The sequence below is a fragment of the Drosophila erecta genome, unplaced genomic scaffold (assembly GCF_003286155.1).
Source record: "Drosophila erecta strain 14021-0224.00,06,07 unplaced genomic scaffold, DereRS2 tig00000246-arrow-arrow-pilon, whole genome shotgun sequence".
Taxonomy (NCBI): domain Eukaryota; kingdom Metazoa; phylum Arthropoda; class Insecta; order Diptera; family Drosophilidae; genus Drosophila; species Drosophila erecta.
Window position 1 is genome coordinate 751,281 of NW_020825214.1, and position 25,216 is coordinate 776,496.

General features: G+C 38.2%; 1 protein-coding gene across 10 annotated transcripts; it reads left to right on the top strand.

Moving 5' to 3' along the window:
* The first annotated feature begins 1,246 nt into the window (after nucleotides 1–1,246).
* On the top strand, nucleotides 1,247–25,216 carry LOC6548611 (rho GTPase-activating protein conundrum). Of its 10 annotated transcripts, none has more exons than XM_026982845.1 (10): nucleotides 1,394–1,778; nucleotides 1,950–1,965; nucleotides 2,536–2,695; nucleotides 2,755–2,822; nucleotides 16,734–16,904; nucleotides 23,201–23,289; nucleotides 23,348–23,620; nucleotides 23,676–24,186; nucleotides 24,249–24,761; nucleotides 24,813–25,216. In XM_026982845.1, the coding sequence occupies exons 3-10, from the start codon at nucleotides 2,581–2,583 to the stop codon at nucleotides 24,960–24,962; spliced, it is 1,890 nt and encodes a 629-aa protein (XP_026838646.1). In that variant the 5' UTR covers nucleotides 1,394–1,778; nucleotides 1,950–1,965; nucleotides 2,536–2,580; the 3' UTR covers nucleotides 24,963–25,216. The 10 variants fall into 10 exon arrangements, with proteins under 10 accessions (XP_026838650.1, XP_026838646.1, XP_026838649.1 ...); XM_026982848.1 differs by lacking the exon at nucleotides 1,950–1,965 and adding an exon at nucleotides 2,419–2,454 and having other exon boundaries at nucleotides 1,394–1,674; XM_026982849.1 differs by lacking the exon at nucleotides 1,950–1,965 and having other exon boundaries at nucleotides 1,247–1,416.

A 25,216-nucleotide genomic window follows, 5' to 3' on the forward strand; every position in this document is an offset into this window, starting at 1 on the left:
TGAACTATTCTAAAAATAAAATTTTTTTAGAACTAAGCCCTTTGGCACTAAAACAAGAAAACACCATAATGTTCGTTTAGTTTTCTTGAACGAGAAGTAGCCGAAGTTTATTTGAAGAAAAATTATCAACAGACTTTTTATTTAAAAATCAACAATCTACCAATTATTATTAAATGTATGACTATATAAGTGCAGTGGTAGCCAAGTAAGAAAATAAATTATAAAATGGATTCTATTTTATTTGCTGCATAACTTATGCTGCAATCCATATGACCCCCGAGTGACTCTGTCCTTCTTGATAAATGAACAACTTTACCCTACGATTTAAAGTTCAGGAGAAATAATAATATTGTTCAGTAAAGAAAGTACAGTAGAAACCGGTTATAACGACTTCGCTTATAGCGTCAGTCCGATTATTGCGACGGAAACTCGATGGTCCCCATTTTTTTGCTTTTGAACGGTATCAAAGTGTTAAAAAAAAAATAAATTTGTGGATACCCGTTATCCGATTGCTTTCCGGAATCAAACATAGTACATGGAATATGTAAAAGGTTTCTAATAAAACAAATCAGAAAATACGTAAAATAAAATCAAAAATTTCAAAAAAATTATTAAATTGAAATTTTTTTTTAAATTTTTTTTATAGTATTGGTACGTTTTCCAACGAAAAAACGTAAGAAAACGTAAAAAAAACCAATAAAAAAAAAAAGTGGTGATCGCGGCATAATCTGCAGAATTTCTGATATAAACTTTTGTTCTGACATTTTTTTCCTTTTGACTAAATAAGTGAACTATTTATAGTTAAATTTACATATTCTGCACAATCTAGCAGAATATACCCATACAGTTGTTATACCCATTACTCGTAGAGTATACTAAAGTATGAAGAGTATGTAACATGCAGAGGAAGCGTTTCCGACCATATAAAGTATAGATATTCTTCAGGATCAATTGCCGAGTCTAACTGTCCGTCCGTCCGTCTGTCCGTATGAACGCTTCGATCTCAGGAACTACAAAAGCTAGCCCACTCTACCTCCCAAAGCTTCCACGGCCACACTTCAAAAAACGATGTGTATTTTTTACCTTTTTTAATAGTCTTATAAATTTCTATCGATTTGCCGAAAGACAGCGCAAGTTTGTTAAATGATGTTGCCACGCCCACGCCTATGGTTTTGATATTTTTTAATTGTGTTAGTAGCCTTAGATATTTCTATCGGTTTGTCAAAAATCTTATTGACACGCCCTCTCTACCGCCCAACACTGCCACATCCACAAACCGACAAAAACTGCCACGCCCACATTTTTAAAAAAATGTTCAAGCTAATACTATTCAATAATTCGTAGCCAACCTATTAACGAATTGAATCGGTAACGTTCATTTTACGCAGAAGCTCACAAATTGATTTTGAAAATTGTGTAAGGTTGAAGTTAATGTGGATAAATTTACTTCACTTCGATACGAAAACCTGATTCTTACAATACATAGTTTACACACACATTTTCATAATTTTTGACTTAATAAATCTTCAGTGTATAGATCAAACACACTGAATTCTGTATAAATACATTATAAAATGCATACATATGTGATACAATTTATATAAAAAATAAAAATCAATAAGGAAAAGACGTAGCATCTGCTACTCAGTTAATGCCGATTTTTCGTGGCTGAAAGTTAGTTGTTTTGTACATAAACTGTGTCTAACAAAGTTACCTTTTATAATCACACATGCATACGTGTTATTTACTTTAGCTTAAAAAAAATCATGATTGCTTAGGTATGTACATACATACATATGTATGTATGTATATCCATGTACGTACAAACATATGTCCTGAGAACTGTTTGTATTTACTTACATACATATGTATGTAGATATTTATTAAATATTTACATATATGGGATTTGACCATTTTATAATTAATTTAACTTCGGCATTTCTTTGCAGTCCATGATTCTTTTCGGTAAAGTCGATAATTTATTAAGGTTTTTTATTAAATAATCATACATTTGTCCTAATCAGAATTATAAGATTCGTGAATGGTGTTACTTCAGGAATTCAAAACATGTTACAAACATACGTACATGCCTTTGTAAGCATATTCTATATATGTACAAACATATATACCGCCCCTACGAGTATTTCTTTTGCGAAATATACCGTTATGTACTTTCCTTGCTGAACAATTACATATACATGTGTACATACGTTTGCAGGCAGGTGTATAAATATTGGAAGTGTACATCCTGGAGCTGCACAATTATTTGCAGCTGCAAATCATCATTAGGTAGAATAGAATAGAAAAGTACATATGTACATACAAATTTCTTCATCCTTGTGTCAATAACAAATCGATTGTTCTGAAACTGATTACACATTTTCTACATACATATAAATTCGAAGTTGTTTTTTTTAGTTTTTTTTTAAGCATACAAATTCCTGTGAAAAATAGGTAATTGTAAAATATCTTTAGAAATAGTTCCTATGGTTCCTATATTATTGAATATTCTAGGATAATAAAATTCTTTTTCAGTTATTTTTTTGCCCTTGGATACGAGAAAATATAGTGAAAATTAAAATGAACAGCAATACAGATCTGCATAATTCAGCTGATCAGGACTACTCAGAATTTCTCAGCGAGTATTTACTGCAAAGCAATTCCCAAAGTATTGAACCTGAAGCCAGTTACGAAGGTTTGTATAACAAAAATAACGGGAAAGACAATAATATTTTCGTTTTCAATTTAATTTAGATGGAGAGATGGAAGCAGAGTGGTTGGTTTCCGCTGGTTATCCAGAATTGACAAAACCCTTTAAACAAGTAAGTTAATTGTTTAAAATAAATTATTATTTATTATTACTATTTACTACAGTGTACTGGTATTGACAAAGGCTTAATAAATCGTATCAATGTTGAAACAGGCTTGTTTCACTTTCACTAGCCGAGTCCGTATGTACATATAATATGTACGTCGAGATCTCAGGAACACTTAGAACTAGCCAGTTGAACTAGTGACGCATAAGAACAATTTACGTCCACCAAAATTGTCACGTCCAAACTGTTTTTTTTATTTTTTTGATATTATTTTATTTGGCTTTTATCGATATGCCAAAAACCTTTTGTTACTCGGATGCCCCCATATTATAATGTATAGACACATCTTTGCAGTCAACATTTATTGAGTTAGCATTTACCCATTAGCATTTAGCATTTCTTGAATCACTAATATTTCATGTCTTAAGTTTTAAATTACGATTTAAAGCTGTCATTGGAGGCGTGAGAAGATAAAGTAACTCCCTTCTTTGCGGAGGTAGTGTGCAATCTGGGACACTATTGTTTCCCAACTTTCATATCAATCTCCCTTACTCTTCTATTATCTGGTATCTTTCATTCTCCCTGAAGGGAATGAACAATATAAAAATTAAATTAAATTAGAAATATAGACGACTAATAAGAGTATGTAAAAATATCACAACATATTTAAAAAATGTGGGCGTGAGAGTTTTGGGCAGTTTGTGAGCGTTAGAGTGGGAGTGACAACATCATTTAATAAACTTTCGCTGCGTCTATGTCCCTGGAATCTGCATCTCAACTTTCTAGCTTTTATAGTTCCTGAGATCTCGACGTTCATACTGACGGGCATAAGCATGGTCATACCAATAGGTATGACGTCAAAGGAAGTTTTCTTTAAGCCATATTTCAAAAACTCGCGAAACAGTTCCTTGGAAGTTCAAGCTTATTCCGCGGTACTATTCACGACGACTCTGTGCCTCTCGAGCTAGTAAAGCCAATTTGTTTACAAACCGGTTTGCATACGAGATTCTGTGTTCTCCATTTTAGTCCTTTTGAGCAATGTTTTCGAACATTCTGCCCAAACTGATTTCCTACGGCTTTGACCGATTTGTAGAGTAACTGCTATTTCTGTAGAGCCTGATACGATTCGACGTTACCACGGTATTAATTCTAGGAATTCTAGGTCCAGTTGTTCGCAGTAGATGGTAGAATTAAGCGTCTGGCCAAATGGGAGCAGCTTATAGTGGATGATTCCCTGCCAATCCCACCAAACACACAGCAAAACCTTCCTGGCCGTCAATACGATTCACCGGCCTTCGACCACGACCGTTTTCGCTTGATATTGTCGTATGTGATCCATTCTTCGTCGCTAGTCACCAACTGGCTCAGTCACTTTGCTCAGTTTTTTATCTTTCTCATCAGGAAATATTTTTTTGCCTTGCCGTGGGAAGTCAGTACCCGAGTCGATCATGCCATGGCAGTCTGTCTGTCCCCGTATGAAACGTACTACCTACAAACACCCGGAAACTCCTACTTTTTGAAAAATTGTCGCACATTGTTTAATTTTATCCTGTGTCTGGTCACCGGTTTAATCATATTGGACACGCAGTGTGCCCACAAATCGCTCAAAACTGTCACAGCCACACGGAGGAGATTGACGCGATATAGTAAATCGTTTGATATTGTCGTATGTGATCCATTCTTCGTCGCTAGTCACCATCCGCTTCAAGAATGGGTCGAGTTCGTTCCGTTTCAGCAGCATATCGCAGGCGTTGATTCGGTCCAGAAGGTTTTTTTTGTCAAATCATGCGGCACCCAAACATCAAGCTTTTTTTTGTATCCAGCCTTCTGCAGATGGTTTAAAATGGTTTGGTGACTAACTCCCATATCCTGGGCGATGTCACGAGATGCCACATGCCGGTCTAACTTGATGTATTCCATGATTTGATCGGTATTTGTCGTCACAGGTCTTCCGCCGGCTGGCTTATCCATGGTGTCGGTTTCACCGGCTCTGAATCGTCGAAACCATTCCTCCGCGGTTCGAAGTGATAGAGTACCATCCCCCAAAACACCATTAATCTCACGGAACGTTTCTCTAGCGGATTTGCCTTTAACGAAGGAAAACTTTAAAATAGCGCGAATTTCGGCGTTAGTGAACTCCATGTTTACACTCTATAACTGTTGAACGCAATATCCAAACTAATCATAATTAGGTAGGTAGGTTATGTAGGTTATGTCAAGACCTTTCAAATTATGTATAGCATTGCCAGATACGAGCTCTGTAGCGCTTTGTAAAGACGCGCGAAATTCAAAAGACAAAAGGGCGGAAGGGAGATATTTGCCAAACTAATATATAATAGATTGCTTAAAGAGCGCCGGAGAGAGTCAGAACTTGAGGTCATATTTCCGAGTTCTTCGCAAATAAGGAGGGGGACGGTCGTCCTTTCGGGACGGTTCGAATCAAACTTTGACGAAGGATGTGTTTTTTGTGTTTTCGCAGTTACTGCAGTACTGCATAATAAAGTCTGAAAGCTTATATGTATTCTATTTTTCCGTTTTTAGCAGCAGATAACGTATTCCATAACTACTATGCTTTCAGGCTTTTCGTTCGGTAGTTCTATTAAAAATTAGAAAGACTCATTCATTTACGTTCTCTGTTTTAAATAATGTACCTTCTCAATTTTCAATATAAATTCAAAGTTTTAAATTATAGTATTTTGTAATCCGAAAACTATTTCATAGTAGGTCCGGAAATATCACTCGCAGACGTTGGTAACATCTGGCACACTTGAGACCCAGTGTGGTTCTTAGACATGAGCAGTCGAAGCCTTGCGGCTTTTGTGGTGGCTGTCAAATCCTTACAGAATCCTCCTTTCGCTTTCCTTGAACCTTTTTAAAAGTAGTTTTCATCACAATCTTTTTCTTTTTGGTCCTGGTATTCTTCTTTAAAATGCTTTTTGTGTCACCCTTTTAGAAAGGTGATGGTTAGTCTAGTGATGCTAGTCTTTGGCGGTCTACTGACGGGACGTAAAAGCGGCTAATTTTAAGGATTGGTTGACGAAATATACCAATTTCTATAGCGTTCTTGGATTGCCCTACGAAGCAGCGGAAATCTGACACCCTTTATCCGGGGTACCGCATTGCGCTGCACAAATGCTGAGTCGGCTTGCCGACCATGAATTCATGGCGTGCTGCATTGAAGATAATAGGATAAATTCATATTTTCCCCTTTCTCTGTATTCAGTTCTAAGCAAGCACTTTAATAATAAAGACTTGCAACTCTGGCACTCCGCCGTTAAATACATTTGTTTGATATAAATCATTCGCGCTGAGCCAAAATGCCAGTGATCAGCAAAGGGGGCCAAGTCACGTATGTATAAAACCTGGACTAGGTAGACCAACCGATCAACGTACTTCTTATCTGCCGGAGCCACTTAACTGAAGGACATCGGGTCCATAAGGAAATATAACCAGCCGGTTACTTTTTACGTCTTGGTGTTCACGGCAAGCATAATGTCGATAACCTCTTTACGGTTTCCTTTGGTTAAAGTGGACTGGCTACCTTTTTTTGGCACTGTTTGGGCCGGATCAACCCCAGAGGGACGTATACGCTGCCAAGTTTATTTCCTTAACTTAAAATTCCACCAACTGTCTTATTTTTTCCTCTCTAAATCTTGGAAACTATGTCCTATTTGTTTCTCAGAACTATATTCCTACCATTTTAACAATATATAAAAAAGAATTCTTCTGTTTTCCAAGCCTTATCCTAAACTAGTAACAAACTCTGTCTATCATGGAATCCGAACTCTACTGTCACTGCCAGAGATCCTAGAAAGCTTTCATTTCTATCGCAATGTAAGTCTTGCGAAATCGTTTTTTTACTGGTCAACAGACCACTCAACTGTGCTGATAGCTCTTCTTCAAAGCAGTTAATTAATCATGCACCCTCTAAGAGTGATGTCGCACAAAACAAGTAGCTTAAATACAGAAAGTAATGAAATACATTTGTCAGCATCCAAAGTCAAGGCAGCAATATTAACTGCCTGTTTTGAAAAGTCGTAAAATGCAACGATACAACATCTGAAAAGTTCCTGAGTTCCTGAGTCCTATACACAGCAGAGCAGCTAACTAAATCAACACTTGCAGACGATACCGCGATCATAATTCGTTCATGATTACCAATTTAAGGAACAACACTACTAGTACAATTCGTGGTATTGGAGAGGTGGCTATCAGATTGGCGTATTAAAATAAACTAACCCTGAATACTACCCAACTTTCACAAGCCAACTAACATACCTTAACGTCCACCTTGACAGGTGATCTACATGGCGGAGGTACGTCCATGTTAAAAAATCTCACCTACAACCTGTACTTTGATTTGCCTTGCAAATCTCTGTGTTTGGGAACGCGGTATGTTAGAAATGAAGGGTTATAGAAGATTTGGTATTCTTCTCGTAACAGATGAAATATCCAAACAATAAGCACCAGGCCATTTTTCGTTATCCTCCTTGTCGACAAGATCCAATAAATAAAATATAATTAAAAAAAGAAATTGCAAACCTCTAATAGGTAGAGCTTTCAGGGGTTATTAGGTGCTGGATAAGGCTTCAGGTTGCTGGTACCGTCTTCATGACTGATCTTTTTGCGGCATCCAAAGCAAACCAAACGTCTTGATACTAGTGTTTCAGTATTTCGTCGAGTTTGACGTGCTTATTTATCTTCATCTAGAATTATCGTAAGACCCTGTTCATTATAGGGGCACCATTACAGCAACTTTAATACGTATGGTAACAATATTCCGGTAAACTCATTACTTTGAACCTGTTTCCGCAGTGACGTAAAAATCGATTTTTAATACTGTTTCTCCAAGTGGTACTTTAAGTTACAATAAGTTGCCAGAGATTTGATGTAAGTGACGAGTTTGAGTCAATAACACCGGAGTTCCTGAGATGCTTTTTTTTTCAAACGATAAGTTAATAAAAACTGGCCAGGTATTCTTACCTGTCGATGTCTCTTAGTCCGCTGGGACACGTATACAAAGATCTGCAAACAGCTCACTTTTGATAATGATGATGCATCAAATACTACCCGCTTTCAGTTTTTTTGCACACAATGATGCGGAGAAAATTAATGATCAGCTGGTATATCTCTAGTGCTCGATACCTATTCGTTGCCTGTTTTCTATGATGCCCCCAGGATGTTCGGAAAATGGAAGTTTTACAATGAACTTGCCGTCCGCTTCAACGAGCCTCTGCCGGGGATCGACTCTTCTCCTTAGAGTTTATATAATAAATTCCAATGGCTCGACTAAGGGAAATGACAATTAAAATATTATTTTACGAATATTATATTACGGACGAATACCACCTCCTTACAGGGCATAAACCGTAAAATCGTAAGTCGAGGCTTGGCAACTGGTCTTACCATTTATAAAGAACAATTTTTAAGCTAGAGAAAAATAGTCTTAAAAAGCTAGTTTGGCGCATATAATATGTTAAAATATAGCCACGAAGTTGATTAGACGATCGCTTGTGTAAAGCAAGCATGATCTATATGCCCTGAACAAGCATTCTTTACTTGTGTCTGTAAGCTGCATGCTTAATCTCAACTTCCTAGCTTTTATAGTTCCTGAGATCGAGGCGTTCATACGGACGGACGAACATGGCCAGTTCTATTCAGCTATTGATCCTGATCAAAATATATATACTTTATATGGTCGGAAACACCTCCTTCTGCCTGTTACATACTTTTCAACGAATCTAGTATACTCTTTTACTCCGCGAGTAACTGGTATAATAATAGACAAAAATCATATGCACAAAAATGAACCACATGAATGTTTAACAAGCCATCGCTGAATAGTCTCTTCTCTAAGAGACTGTCACCGCGTTATTTCAGCATGGGATATGTTGTCTTCCTTTATGGCTAATATGTTGACAGGCTTTATGTTTTATGTAGCTTTCTCAACTCCTGCAATAACGATAATATACTTGATGTTATACTTGCGCCACAATGCTTGCTGCAAAAAGTTTTTTGGAAAATCTGTAGAAATTTAGAAGATATACAAACAAGTGAAAAAGTGACAACATATTTCAAAAGTGAGGGCGTGAAAGTTTTGAGCGGTTTGTGGGCGTTAGAGTGGACAACATTCTAGCTTTTGTAGTTTCTGAGATCGAGGCGTTCATACGGACAGACGGACGGACGGACAGACGGACGGACATGACCAGATCGACTCGGCTATTGATCCTTTTGCCTGTTACATACTTTTCAAAGAATATAGTATACCCTTCTACTCTACGAGTAATAATTTTCATCATCTAACATTCATTTTAAAGTTGTTTCATAGATTTTAAAAGATTTTAAAAAGAAAACATTTATACCCTTTTTGACAACGTATTTTTTTGTGAAAATCCCTAATTTTGTTTTTCAGAGCCGGTTGGACAGGTTTAATTTTCGAATTTCGAAAACATTTTAGTTCATCGACGACAAAAAAAAAATCCCGAATAAGAACAATTTTGTTTATTTCTGACTAAAACTATTGTCAGTATCACTTACACAATCTACATATGACGTCAGCGGCAATATGACTTACAAGATCATTGTAAAATTTGTTAAATTACAATTTTTACTTTTGTAAAACATTTTTTGTATTACAGCAGGCATCACTCTAAATAAATATTATATGAATTTAAAAAGAATTGTCTTCATTTCCCTACAAAGCGACTGCAAATAAAACTTGTTTCCGACCTCTAAAGGTAGTTTCCCCCCTTAAAGCCACTGTGTCACATGTCACCATGTGCTCCGAACAACAAGAGTGTAAAACCAAAAAAAAAAAAACACTTCCACTAGCTGAGTAACTATAGCATCCTATCAAAGACACTAGAATAATAACAAGCGTAACGGCCATAAATTGGTTTTGGTGGCGGCAATAATTGCTCTCTCTTCGCTCGCTTAAAATTGAGAGCATAATCTCTGCGTACTTGTGCTAGAAGACGATTTTCGGTCAAAAATCATTTTTGATCTAAGAAAATGTTTTTCTAAATATTTTTTTCTAAAATAGTTTTCTAACTATTGCTTTTCAATATATTTTGGTAATTTTTTTTATTAATGATATTAAATTTTTTGCACTATATATATAATTATAACTATATATATAATTAACGAATTTAGACCGAGGGTTTAATAAAAAAATTAGCGTTTTCGGGTTTTTTATGTATATTAAACGGTGTTTATTAATTTCAATAAAGGAAGAACTAGATCCTTTAGATTATCACTAGGTTGGACTTCGAAGTTGAAGTTGGCTTAGCAAAGCTATCGCAATTGATAGCATACTCAGTTCTCAATTGACTCATGGAGACATATTTTTTCGTTTATATAGGCAAATTATAGTCAAAACCGAAAAATAGGGGTAATTGGAGAATCTTGAGACAAGTGCGTAGGCGGGTAATAAAGCTTATTATTTCAGTTGGCTCGCCAAGTGATCGAATTCAAGTGGTTAGGGTACATTTTTTTGTAACTGTTTCAAAGTCTATGTTTATGGTTCACGATCTGTGTGAACGGTATTTTTGGGGTAAGGGTGTCTTTGGAACATGACGCTGTGCATGAATAACAACCAAGATTAATCAAAGGGCTCTCGTTCTTTGATTACATTTTGTACATAGACATTAATGTGTGCATGTTAGTTTTATAATAGTGTATGTTGTTCTGTGCATGTTAGTTTTATAATAGTGAATGTTGTTTACAATTATGTTATGTGTAGTTGGGGAGTTGTGGTGTAGAATGGATATGTTACTATATATATATATATATAAATTTTTAGTATAGTAGTATATAAAAGCAAAAATATCGGATGGGGCCTTTAGTTTTCTAAAGTCCGATTCTATCGAGTAGTTTTCCTCCTGTATGAAAAGCTATGATGGAGCTGTTATGTGCACGCTTTCTTTTTAAATCAACGATCTGAATTTATCGCAACTTGATCTTTTAGCAATATACCCAACAAAATATATACTCGAACTTAATTCAAGGGGTTTATATCATAAATATAAATATTCAACCTGTTTATTGCAAAATTGAATTCTTGACTCAGGACCAGGACACCTAAAAATCACTAACTTCAAATATTTTTTCCACGTCGCAAACTCTAACGACAATTATTCTTATATTAAGTAATTTATGAAATTAATTAGGTATTATTGTGTATTCATCTATTACTATTTCTATGATGTATTCAAATAAGTAGCATGTTAAGGCAATGCAAAATTTTTACATAAAAGTCCATAAATTTGTAAAGTGAAGGGCATATTTATTTAAAGTTACAATACATGAGCATACGTGTGCACACATACAGTGGTCGACTTTCGATGCACAAGAGAGCTGCTGGCTCTAGAGCGCTATCTCTCTCTGGCTCTTGAACAAAAATTCCAGAGAGCCTGGAGTCAGCTCTAGAGCCAGCACAAAAAAAAATTGTGTGCATAAAATCGTATGGCTTTACGCATCTTGTTATTCTTATGTCTTTGGTAAGACTAGATATATAATATTAGTTTATTGAATAAGAAGAGGAAGAAGTAGAAGAGAAGGCAGTGGTCTGGCCACGTGAGGGAAGTTTAATTCCTACCTTTAAAGTTGAGATGTCCCTAGAGTAAAAAAAGTTTAATTTTTACACTTTTATGTTATCGGCTTTTGTTTTGTCTTGTGTACAAGTCAATACATCAGTTGATGTTTGATCAGAAAGCCGAGAAACGAAATTTGGTTTCTTTAGTGAAACCACCGTGAGGGGTTTTGGCACTGCAGATTGTGTTTTTGAAGGGCCAACTTGCACTTGTGTGGTAAACTAATCGGGACAGGTTTAATCACTGGTGCAAACCAGTGCAGACAAAGCGAAATCTCTAGCAATCCCAAATTGGACTCCCCCCACAACCGATTGATCTCCGAATCCTTTTTAGCTGCCGATTGAGGATTGCCGATTTGAGGATTGGCTGCGATCGACAACTGATAAGCTGTGGAGTCCTGTTGATCATTTGCCGGAGGCTGCGAAGCATTCCCCTTAGGCAGCCTACCACCAGCAGCTTTCTTGCACTTTGGCGACTCCTCTAAGACTAGGGCTATAAATCTAAGAATCTAGCGCGGAAAGCAGATCATCAGCTCGACGAAAACTATCTCTAGCCCCGCCAAAACTATTGATCAGTCCTTTCAAGGCACCTTTACTTTGGCGCATAAACGATTTCATCTCGTTCGTATCCCCTAGGCAAGCATCAGAACAGTAATTTAGATTTGGGCCCTTTGCTAGGTCACCACTTGTTCGTCCGCTACAACCTACGCACTTAGTATGAATTATTTTATCACACAGCCAACCAGTCAGCCTTTATTACCTGACGGAATTTGTTTTGGAAACAGGTAACATTAGTTTCCATTTTTGTTTGTTTCAGACCACTGTACACAGACACAAAATCTAAAATTGAAAGCAAGCTGTTAAATGAACCGCAAGATCGCAATTAGCACACTTAAAACTTTGGATTTTGTGTGGGTAAGCGGGTGCAGTTTATGTGCATACTAAAACAGCACCAAGCAGCACTACGGATAATCCACAAAAGAAAGGGTAAACCAAAGAAAAAACAAAAGGTTTAATTATTTGTTTGATATGTGTACAAAATAAGATTATTAAAGAACCTTTTAAAACCATCGCTGGTTTTGCAAAATTGTGTTTTAATAATTATGTGTACAAAATATAATTATTAAAGAACTTATTAATAACCACCGATGGTTTTGGCGAAAGAAAAAATACATTCTGAGCACAGAAAAACCACAGTTCGCTTTGAAGTCAGAAGACGTACTTTGCTTGAATTTATTGAATTTTCTCAATTTCGAGACTAACAATAAGTGTATCAAATCTTATAGTATAACCTAGCTAGCAGTCATGTAGTCTGGAATAGCAAAAATGGCCCTGACAAATTATGGCTGAGTTGTAAAGTCGGTACGTTACAGGCGGGTTTGGTTGGAAACCCTAGTCAAGTTCCCCGTGCGAGATTATTTGGGTGGGCAGGGAGTTATACATTGTAGGACGCTTTTTGCTTGTCTATTTCATCTTTTACTGTGTGAATGCCGATATCCTTGTGGATGTTTTGATTTCGAACAGTGTCACAGTGATAGATCGCAGGATCTTTGATTAAGCGCACTGTTCTGCTCACACTCTCCCTAAGAGTGGAGTTGTAGAGCAGGACCTTGTAGTCCAGACACAAGGGCGATCGGGCTTTTATAATCCAGTAGAGGTCTAGTGTCTTGTATTCGAAATGCCCACGCCATGTTAGATGTCTGTCGAGGTAGATGCCGAGATACGTTATTTTATTGACTTGGTGTAGTTGACGGATATTGTTGTGTTGCACCTCACTGCGAAGGTGCAGACCCTGTCGAATGCTTGAGATACATCGAGGAATATTCTCTATGCTCGAAGGCAGTGCGAATTTCTGATGTTATTCTATTAACTTGGTTGATAGTTCCATGTTTTTCTCTGATGATGTTTTTCTCTTCAAATTGATGAGCTAGGATAATGTTTTAAGCTTCCTTATATGGTAAGTGTTGCCGACCCTACTCTAACGCTTACAAATCGGACAAAACTGCCCACACTTTTGAAAAATCATGTGAAATTTTTTTAATAGTCTTGTAAATTTGCCACGCCCACTTCTACGCCCACAAACCGCTCAAAACTGCCACATCCAAAATTTGAAAAAATATTTTCATATTTTTTCATTTGTTAATTAGTCTTCTAAATTTCTACCGATTTGCCAAAAATTTGTTTGCCACACCCACTCTACTGTCCACAAACCGCCCAAAACTGCCACGCTCAAACTTTTAACAATTTTTTATTTTTTTCCATTTTGTTATTAATTTTGCTGTTTCTACCGATATTTTAGAACCCATATTTCAGAACTCAGCACTTCCACTAGCTGAGTAACGGGTATCTGATAGTCGGGGAACTCGTCTATAGCATTCTCTCATGCTTGGTTTTAGCTCCCTGATGACCTTGTTATGTTGTTGTTATGTTTCAGATAGGCATTTGCAGCAGGGGTTTGGTGGAAGACGCCCCGGAGTTGTAAGGCAAACGTTTCAGCTCTGTCTTTGTCGCTGCGGTCCCAGCAACCTGAAGACTTTCTTGTCGGTGTGACGGTTTCAATCGGGGAGCTTAGATATGGGTGAGCCCTTCACAAGGATGCCAACTAGTACATGCGAGAGTTTTTCAATATATTTTAGTTGTGCATTTTCGGCGTCTTGCTTCAGAGCCCGGTATAGATTGTGTGTGTCTTCAGTAAGGTGTTGCAATAAGCATGGCGATCTGCTAGTTTGCCGCGCCCGTGGCAGACGCTCCTTTTCCAGAACCAGCTGTTCAATTTGCAGGTTTGTTTTAGACTTCTTAGATTCCACATCCCTCCGTTTAGGTGTTGAGATCCTGGCTCCTGCGGCGGTAGAGCAGTCTATGTCCGCTTCGCTTAAGAAGGGGAGTTAGCTCAATGTGGAAACTCACATACTTTCTATAATTCCTCCAGATGGTTTTGTGTGATGACAGCCTGTAGGGGTGGTCTCTAATTTCTGGGCTTTGCAGAGAGGTTATCAATAAAGGCAGGTGTTCTGATGAGAGATCCGGTAGGACCTTGGCGCTTTTTAGATCGCGTGGCATGTTTTTTGTCACCGCGAAATCAATTAGATCTGGGATCTATCTGGGGTCTGCTGGCTAATATGTGAGGCAACCAGGAGAAACATAGTCCATAGTCCATTGCTCACTTTTATAAGTGCATTATACAGTAGCCTTTCCTTAGGGAGTCACGAGGCGGGATCCCCAGTGCGTGTGTTTAGTATCCTACAACTATTAAGCGATCCCCCAGTGTGTTATAGAAATCCATGAATTGATCTTCAGAGATAGTAAAGCGAGGTGGACAGTAGACAGCGGCAATGCAAAGGATACCTTTTCTTAACTGCACTTTTATGGACAAGTAGTTTGTTCCAAGCCTTTGGTGAAAGTTGCGTTTGATGCGTTCTCTGATTAAGATGCCGGTGCCATCCGGGTGAACTGTGCTGTAAGAGGTATAAACCCTTATGTGGAAATTATAATTCACTGTGAGATGGGTTTCAACCAGCAGCCTAGTATCGATGTGATTTACGTTTAGAAATTGCGTTATTTCAAGTTTATGCCGTGAAATGTCGTTGGCATTCCACATGGATATGTACGTAGGTTAGACATTTATTATTTGGCTGCAAGCAACTGAATCACCATATTCTGGTTCTGAACAAGGGTTCTTATAGTCGTTTTCATAAATGACATGAGCTTCACACTTTGTTGCATGGTAAACATTATAGTTTCCAAGTCCATGCTGAGTGTTTACAGAGTGTGCCTGTAGTGGGTTTTCCATGCCTTTTAAGGCTTCGGAGTAGGAGATGCCTCAGGTGTATTTAGCGAACCGAATGATTATTTGGCTCCTTTGGAGAAAAATCCATCTGTCATTGTTTTTGAGTTATAAAACGCATTTTCCGTGTTTTGTTGACGCGTTGCTGTCGAATATAAAGTATATATAATCTTGATCAGGATGAGTACCGGGTATCTGATAGTCGGGGAAATCGACTATAGCATTCTGTCTTGGGTATCCTTTGTTAGCGGGGCGGGAGTTGTGAAAGTCTCCCCAGACTGACCGAAGTCTTGGTGTGTCCATGTGTCCATACTCCTGGCAGTTCGTGAGTTGTACAGGACCGTTGCGTTTATGTGGTTATTCCACGGTGATCCTTCAATGCAATAGGAACTGCAGCTTGCACTTCGTTTTTCTTTACGGCTTTGCTATCTGGTTCGAGGACTATATTGAACAGTGGTTACGGCGTTTTGTTTCTGCTTATTATGTTGCTTACATTTTTGGCACAGAAGCCCTTGTCTTTAGGTCGGGTTCGATTCCTTTTAGTATAACTTGCAGTCCTTGGTGCTAGTTAATAGGAGTATAAGTTCTTTTTTGTTTCCTCCAGGTATTTAGACACAGTTTGGACGTGTTCTTCGAAATTCGTTTGAGCTTCGTTTTCGTAGATGTTCCCCTTACTAAGCGGAACAACATGGAAAGCGCAATCAATTTTTTTGACCAGGTCGTTATAGCTTGTTTCCCTTATATAAATAGGTGGGGGAACACACATAGTTTGTTCGTTGCTACCGACCGTGTTTTGTGATCTAAGCTTACACTTAATCTGGATGTAGCGATCAAACGGTCTGTATGGCCGGGACCGTTGTTGATTTTCGAAGCTGACGGTTTTCGCTGACATTGCATTTTGCGATATAGCAGTTGGCAACGAATTCGCAATATTGGTAGTTGCTGGTGGTGCTTTTGCTGCGACAGCAGAAATTGTAGCATTGCTACGCTCATTCTTTTCTGAATCATAACACTAGTTAAAAATATATATTTATACCAGTTAACTCGTTGAGTAAAAGAGTACAAAAAGAGTTACAAATTCCTTGAAAAGTTTGTAACAGGCTACGTTTCCGACCATATGAAGTATATATTTTCTTGATCAGGGTCAATAGTCGAGTCGATCTGGCCATGTCCGTCCATCTGTCATCGGTCTCAGGAACTACACACGGTAGAATATTGAGATCAAGCATGCAGATTCCAGAGACATATATTTGAAACATGTGATATTTTTTATTAGTGTTGTAAATTTCTATCGACCTGCATAAAATTAGCTTGCCACGCCCACAAACCGCCAGAAACTGCACTTTTAAAAAATGTGATATTTTTCCATTTTTTATTAGCCTAGACTAACAAACTAGCATAGACTAACAAATTTTTAACGACAAAAGACAATTTAATACATGATAATTTGGACCAGATAGTTAGGTAATAGGGGTTCAAGATAGTTAATTAGGTTTTCATTATTAACAATAAAAAAAATATTATTATTAATTTTTTCTTTTAGGGGTTAGAGGTTTCTAAAACTGACTTGGATCCCATACTTACTACTTTATCTAAGCCACATGCTGAAGCGATTGTACAACTGGTAAGGACTTTAAACAAAACGGTCCGGGGGCGCACAAAAAGCCGACCAAAACGAAAACCTGATATACGAGATGTATTTCGCGAATTTGATGTAAGTAGATATATCTTTATATTATTTCCGTTACTCCGTTCGTGTGCGCGTCTATATAAATATAAAATATATTAGGCAGATTCTTGTGACGCCTACGCTGTGCCCAAGTTGTATCTTCGGTAAACCTATGTTGGTGTTCCACTCCAGTATTTATATATTTGAAAAAAGCTGATGTATACCGAATTAAAAGACTTTATGATTACTTTATTAATATTATTTTTAATTAATTTACCGACTGTTCCTATGCTGGCTAACTAAATATGATCAAACTTAACTCGAAATTATATAAAGTCACTAAAATATAAGTTTAGTACTAGGGAGCTGCAATAATTGATAAATTAATTAAGATTAAGATTCTGTGTGCGAACAATTCCTCGTGCAGTACGAATACTACTATACGCACGTTCCCATTGGCTCCTGGGAAAAACAGACACAATTTTGCCAAGCCGCTTAATAGCTCGTACCATCACACACGAAGCTGATAGTTGGCTTAAATTAAAATGGATTTTTCTTCTCCCTATATTTCTGGATCCACCGTGGCATGGGATGTCTTCTAACGTGAAAATGACATGACCCAGGGCCAGCTCATCTGTCTGGCCTGCAGACATAGGAGAGTGCGGCTTGGAGCTTAGGCACGCTCTTTGAACTTGTGTGGCTGCCTACCGGATGATAAGAAATACGATGTTATTAAAAAGTATACTATACCCACAGATGCGCACGACGCTTCTGTAATTACTACAGCAGATTATTTTACAATTTTGCTCATCTCTTCTCGAAGTTATGGTGGAAAACTATCACAGTTGAATGGACAAAAATGTAATGCAAATGCAATGACGTATTCAATTTTTTTAAACAAGTACTACATTACTGCAATACACGTTCTTATATATATTTTTAAATAGATTTTACCAGACTTTTTTTACCCGTAAAAGGGTATACTACATTCGTTGAAAAGTATGTAGCAGGCAGAAGAAAGCATTTCTGATCATATAAAGTATATATATTCTTCATCAGGATCCATATGTCCGTCCGTCTATCCGACTGCCTCGATCTCAGGAACTACAAAAGCTAGAATGCCGAGAATAAGCATATAGCTTCCAGAGAATTAGACGCAGCGCAAGTTTGTTTTCAAATGTTGCCACACCCACTCGAACGCCCACAAACCGCCCAAAAGAGTCACGCCAACATTGAAAAATGTTTTGATATTTTTTATTTTGTTATATAATATATTTTGTAAATTTTTATAGATTTGCCAAAAAAAAACTTTTTGCCACACCCACTCCAACGCCCACAAACCACCCAAAACTGTCATTGCCGCACTTTTGAAAAGTGTTATGATATGATTTGTTTATATACCTTGTAAATTTCTATAGATTTACCTAAAAACATTTTGCTACGCCCACAAACCACCCAAAACTGTCACGCCTCAATTTCGACCGATATTCCAGAATATGTTGAAATTTCTTGGGTATCTAATAATCGGGGAACTATAGCATTGTTCCCTTGTCTCTTGTAGTCTCTCGAATTGGCACTGTGGTTTTTTCGATCTTCTTGTTGTAATATTGAATATGCTGATTCTAACGTTTAAGGTTGCGCGCAGTGCAGCGGAGGCTTGAACCTTAGGCTTTTACTGCAGTGCTGGATAATTTGATCGTATCTTTTAAGACCTTCAACTGATTGTTCGCACCCTACGCCTACACAAAAACCGTCAAAGCGCGGCCAATAATACATATTTCGTTAGATCGCTCTTAGTGCATGTTTTCTTTATGCATTTCTCGCAACAGAATCCAAAAAATTGAGTCGTTGTATGGAATTCATCCCTCTCCAAGTATGGGGTGTAAAAACGCAATACAATTTTTTCTGTCCTCAATTTTATTTATAGTTACAAAGTTGCTTGTACGCGATCGCAAAATAAATTTTCTGGATGGTGCACAATCCTGTTTGAAATCCTTTAGATGGGGTTGCCCAATATTTTGCTTCCGCGGGTGACTACGTATCGCCATGTGCGTGCTCTTCCTTATTGCTCACGCGCTGCCTTTGCACTGGTAGTACAAAGCGTAAACCCAATTGTAGAATTAGGAAGTAGAATTAGGCCTAGTCTGGCCTAGAGACGGAACATAAAAGTTACGACGGCAGATCGCCAGAGTTGCGGTCAGAGAGCTTGTGCTCTTTATTGTCGTCGGTTGTGTTGAATTTATCGATGGTCCGCTGCATCTCCTTGGAGGCTCGTTTTCTCCTTAACACCAGATAAAGGATGAGTGACCAAATTAAACCAACGTTCAGGAGCACACCGCCGGCGAACCAATGTCTGGGCGAACCTGAAGATTCTTCCTCTTCCTTGAAGCTTTAAATGGAAAGTAGGTTCTCATTGTTCATCCGATGAAGCAGAGGAATGCTGAGCATGGGGTCGTGGCCGACGATTTTAATTATTGGTGACCACACAATACCCGGCTGCTTGCTTAACGTCTTCCGTAGGTTCACGAACTCGGAGCCGTTGATGGTCGCCATCCCCTCGAAGGACACCAGGTGAGTTGCTTCGACCAGTACTTTCGGGCTACCATCGGTGCTAACGCTAGGTGTTGCTTCGTTGATTATCACAACACCATCATCTACAGGTGTTTTTGCTCGCAAGTGGCTGGTTTGAGTGTGGCACTGAGCAGAGCTTCCCGTGTGGAGTGAACGCCCACAAGTTTCTCGCCGAAACCTCTCGCAGAACGTGCAATGCGTGGTGTCTAAGCATCCCGTGACCGCAAAGGTGTCATCCTCGCATTTTGCCAGAGTGTGCTCGTCGAGACTTTTATTAAGCTTACTACTGTTATATATTGTTCGAAAAGAGATTTCAAATCGGCATGGTCAAGAATTGTGGTGAAAGTAATTGTGAAAGGACTTGGACAAATTTTCTGTTTCATCTATCTTGAAAGCGAAGTCGGACAGGTTGCTTGAGTAAATCAAGAGGTCTCGTTGTTCAAATACCAGTACATCTCCGTCGACCACAGGCATGAGAGAAGTCGGTGATCCGCGCATTCGCTATTGGCAGGGTAATGAACATCCTGAGAGCAAACCGGGAATTTAGATATATGGTGAAACTAAAGTGAAAGCCCAAGGGTTTTTCTTAACGTAACATACTAACTAAATGTAAGGGGAATGCCTACTAAAGGTTGTCCTTATGGACCATCCTCTCCTTAATGAGAACAGACGTTCCCATGTCTGCTTGCACTTTTTGTCCTGTGCATAGCGGGTCAGTTTGTTTCCTAACCTCTTATTGTTCTTTACTAACACCTGTTCTCCTATTTCGAATACCCGGTTTTGGCTGTTCGGGTTGCATCTACCGATGTGAACGCCCCTGCGTGAACAACCTCAATTGGTCTCTCACGAGTGAGTGACGGCAAGGTTTTGTTGTATTCCACCGTTGCCCTCAAGATTAGATCTGTGGTGTCATTAGAACCGTTCTACTTGCCCATTGGACGAGCTATGGAGCGGAGGTGCATTGTTTTGGAAGTCACCGGTTGCACTATTGCAAACTTAGAAAACTTGTCGACATATGTTAGGAACAGCTTCCTGTCGGTTGAAAATATGTCAATATGTAGCATTTCACAGATAATAAGGTATGGGCGTTTCCCCGAGCAATTGCTTCTTGGGGTGCCTGACATATTTGGCTTGGCTGCAGACCCTACAATTAGATACCACTTCTTTTGATAAGTTGCCCATTTTAGGAATATAGTAGTCACGAAGGGCTTATTTAACATTTTCCTGGGCGGCTCTGTGCGCACGGTTGTGCTCTGCAGTGAAGATTCCTAACTGCTCGCTCTTGTCGGTTATATCCAACACGACATTTTTGTAGTGCCGAAACTGAGTGGCAGGGTAGTGTGTGACATGGTCGTGTTGGAAACTTGCGTTCACGACATCGGGATTGAAGACTTCCTTAAGGGACTTTACTAAGCAGTAAAACTGTGGCAAGTGTCAAGTGGCGACTCTTACTCCGAAATAGCACCAGGTTTCGCTTAAGACGGAAACGTGCTGCCTCCAGAATGATTTGATTTCTGAAGCAATTTAGTGGGGCTTATCCGTGGTTTCGAACATATATAACAAGGATAGCTTGCTGTGAATAGTGGCAGCGTCTGACTGAAGTTTATTTTGAGGTTTTGCCTAGAAAGGGCATCAGCCACGAGATTTTCTTTGCCACGTTTGTTGAAAATTTTTGGCATTATGCTGGTCTATGAAGTCCTTCCATCTCTTTATTTTAGCGTTCGTGTTCCAATCAGCCACAGCGAACGTGAGAGGTTGGTGGTCCGTGAAGATATTAATCTCTCTGGAAACGTAAGTTATGGAAATAGAAGTTATGTAATTTGCCCAGGGACGATATATAATAGCTAGTATTTCTCTTTCATTTGTGGCATAATTTAACACGACTTCCCACCCTCCTGGGATAGAACCGCGCCTCACTTACAGACGCATCTGTGGTGAGGTAAAAGGGCTTTTTAAAATTAGGGTATTTACTCACTTACTCACTTATTTACTGGCTTACTCACATCTTTGCATCGATTAGGCACTGCAGCACAGGCGGACGTGTTCGGTCTCATTCTCTACATAGACGTAACATATCTTCCCAATTTGTTCCCCGAAAACATCGTCTAATGCTCTTTGGAAAATGTTCTTTGCATTTCTTACGCCGAACGGCAGACGACAAAATTCATATTTGCCGCCATTTACCGAGAACGACGTCTTCTCGCGGTCATGCTCCGCAAGTTATATTTGATGGTAGCCTTTAAGTCGAGGATGGTAAAAAATTTTTTTCTTGCCAAGATTCGCTAGAATCATGGGAATACTAGGCATGGGGTAGCGGTCTGGAATGGTTCCCTAGCTAAGTTTTCTGAAATCTATGACCAATCTCTTGTTCGGGTTCCCGATGGCGTCAGTGCCCTTTTTGGGCACAACAACTCAGGTTGGGCTGTTGTAGGGCGACCTTGAGGGCCTGATAATGCCATCTTTTAGCATTCGCTTGACTTCATTGTTTACGAAGTCAGAAACACCCATGAGATTTGGGTAAGCTCGGGTGTAAACCGGTTCGTTGCCTACCGTGCGAATCGAGGCAGTAACAGCGGTGTTAATTGGTAGAGCTTCGTTTGAAAAGGCTTTTCTCCTCCTATGTATTGTGTCCATGAACTCCAATTCAATAGAGGCAGGTACCACAATGTTCTTCACATTCACATTCGGATATTCTAGAGAGTTGTCTGCGAGTTGTTGTCTAAGTTTAACTTGAAGTTTTAAGTTTTACCTGTGTTAACAGGTCGAAGCCTATGATAGCGTCAAACGATCTGTGCGACTTCAGTAGAAAAAATGGTGAAGTGTGATGAAAACATCCATTAAGCATTTCTGTTTAACTTCGGTAGAGCCGTGTAATTGAGCTCACCTAGAAAGGTTGGGCGACTGGTCTTACTGTATTCAGCTCCTTTATAGTCTGTATATAATTTTTCGCCGCGCCGGTGTCGATTAACATCTTTAAAGTTCTTTAAAGATCTTTAAATATCACATTCTCCGTTCTGTGTGTGTGTTTATGTCATGGACTACGAATTGTAATAGATAGCGAAAATTGTTTCCACTTGAGCAAATCTCCATCGAATTTTAGTATGCTAACTCTGGGCAAGTTTTTATCCTTGTTGCTTGAAATGTTGGTTTTTGCACCTGGAACCTATTGAATCTCCTTCTTTTATATTACGAGGGAATTCAAATGTGGTGCTCCTTTGACTGGGTCATCATATTCATAATGAACGGAGAAATTAATGCGATTGGGCCCACATAATTTTTTTCAAATCACTTATAACGAATCTAAGAAGTTAAAACTTCTCACAAATGCAGAAATAACTGTGGAAGGATAGCCTGCGCGTCCGACCCAATCAAGGAGAATCAGGTACACATATTGCTGTGACTGAACAAGAGTACATCACTTTTTTTATCATAAATAATATCGATTATTATTTGATTCAAAACAGACTACCAATTATAATTATGCACTATTAGCAGTCGAAAAATTAAGTTATCGAAACGAAATGTAGTCGTTTTAATTCATAAATTCGGAATAGTCCAGTTTTTGACAACAAAAAATATTTTCAGCTTTAGTTTAAACAAAATTGACGACAATATCATAAAGCTGTTAAAGGGACAGTCGGAAAATTAGAGGTAAATAATAGAAAATAATTCATACCTTGATTGCTTTCGATTATAAATTTCTTGAATTTTTTTATATACAAGTACTATAAACATAACATGAAGGCACAATTTAATGTTTTACTTCAAAGGAACGAAGTACAGGAACACGGTCACGAAGTGCCACTCCAGATTCCCTGGACTCTTTACAAATTGATGAAGCTTGGACGAACAATTCTTTGTATGTATTATTTAATTGCTTTATTACTCATTTACAAACTCAAATTTTTTTTAAATAGACCGAATTTTGTCAATAATTATGAAAAATATGGTGAAACTGGCAATCGATGTGTAGAACAATCAAAAGAAATGTATTTAAAACCAACCCTAAGACGAACCCCTAGCGCCCCGCCTAAAAGCGGCACCGGTGCAGATATATTTCGTGGTTCGCATGTGCGATGTGATATACCTTTGTACTCGGCGCATGGGGTAGAATTGCTTGGATATTCTCGGATTGGCACCATACAATTGCCACGAAACCGATCCGGCTCTGATCCCTTTTGTTCTATTGGGTATGTTTTTCCATTTCACAGGACTTTAGGTCTTTATTGAGTTATATCTTTTCAGCCGATCGAAGGATGGTCAAAGTGAAAACGATACACCATCACAAAAGAAAACATTGAGTGAAGTGCTGTCAGCTTCAGAGAATGAATGCATTAGCCTTTTTCCTATTCCCTACAATGTCCTGAGCTTTGAAAGTATTTGTCGAGATTCCTCTAGTCCTGATAGCTGCGAAGTACTAGATAATTGTGATACCCCTTCAACGCAATTCACAGATATTGCATCAATAAGCGAAATTGGCATGAAACGTTTACAGACAATACTTTGGTTAGAACTAGCCACAATATTTGATCGCAACCAAGTTTCTTTAGATAAAAGAAAGCCTTTTAAGCGTCGTCGCAAAGAAGAAGGAAATCTTTTTGGGGTATCTATAAACGCTCTTATACGTCGGGATCAGCAAGTTACTGGCACTGACTCATCTTTAGTACCACTATTTTTGGAAAATCTAATTGGGGAACTTCTGCGACGTGGCTCTAGAGAAGAAGGATTACTTCGAATAGGTGGTCATAAGCAAAAGGTAAAAATAGTTCTAATAATAAAAATAATGTGGTAATTAAATCTAAATAACTTTATTTTCAGACTGAATTACTTTATAATGAATTAGAATCTACATTTTATCAAAATCCGGAAAACCTAACTAACCTTTTTTGCACAGCTACTGTTCACGAACTTAGTTCGTTGCTAAAACGATGGCTGCGGGAGCTTCCCCAACCTTTACTCACTAATGAGCTTATACAACTGTTTTATCAATGTCACACACTTCCATCAATGGATAATATGAATGCACTATCGATTTTATGTCACCTGCTTCCACCCGAAAATAGAAACACATTACGTTCTTTATTAAGCTTTTTTAATTATATCATTAATCTAAAGGATATAAACAAAATGAATGTTCAGAACGTAGCAACAATAATTGCACCATCACTATTCCCACCACGGTATATACACCCGAGTGACAAAAACAGCATTGCAGAACAATTACGAATGGCCGCACAGTGTTGTCGTTTAACGAATATTTTAATCTTGCGTGGCGAAAGACTTTTCCAAGTACCAAACGATTTAATTATGGAATCACAGAAAACAATGATGGTATGTGTTATTCTTGAGTTATAAATTGACGGTAAAGATATGTTTCCATAGGGTAAGAAAGGATGGCACCGGCATCGGAATTTAAATAATATTACTGCAAACCCAAGTGGGAAGGCGAGCAATGTTGGCGTCGGACACGACTCTACAGTTATAAATAAATACTCAACCAATTTAGAGCATTTACATCCATTTGTTATTTGAACAATCGGTTGCTAATGGTGCTTAAGTTGTATTTTATGTTGATTATATATTACGTATTTTTTAAAGAAAATATATTGAATAACCTTTATAAATTGAAATTATATTTAAAATTCATACTATGTCAGGCATTAATTATACCCGTTGCTCGTAGATGTAAGGAAGCGTTTCCGACCACATAAAGTCTTGATCAGCCGTCTAAACGACATAAAGTCTTGATAACGCAGCGCAAGTTTGCTTCCTGTTATAGCCACACC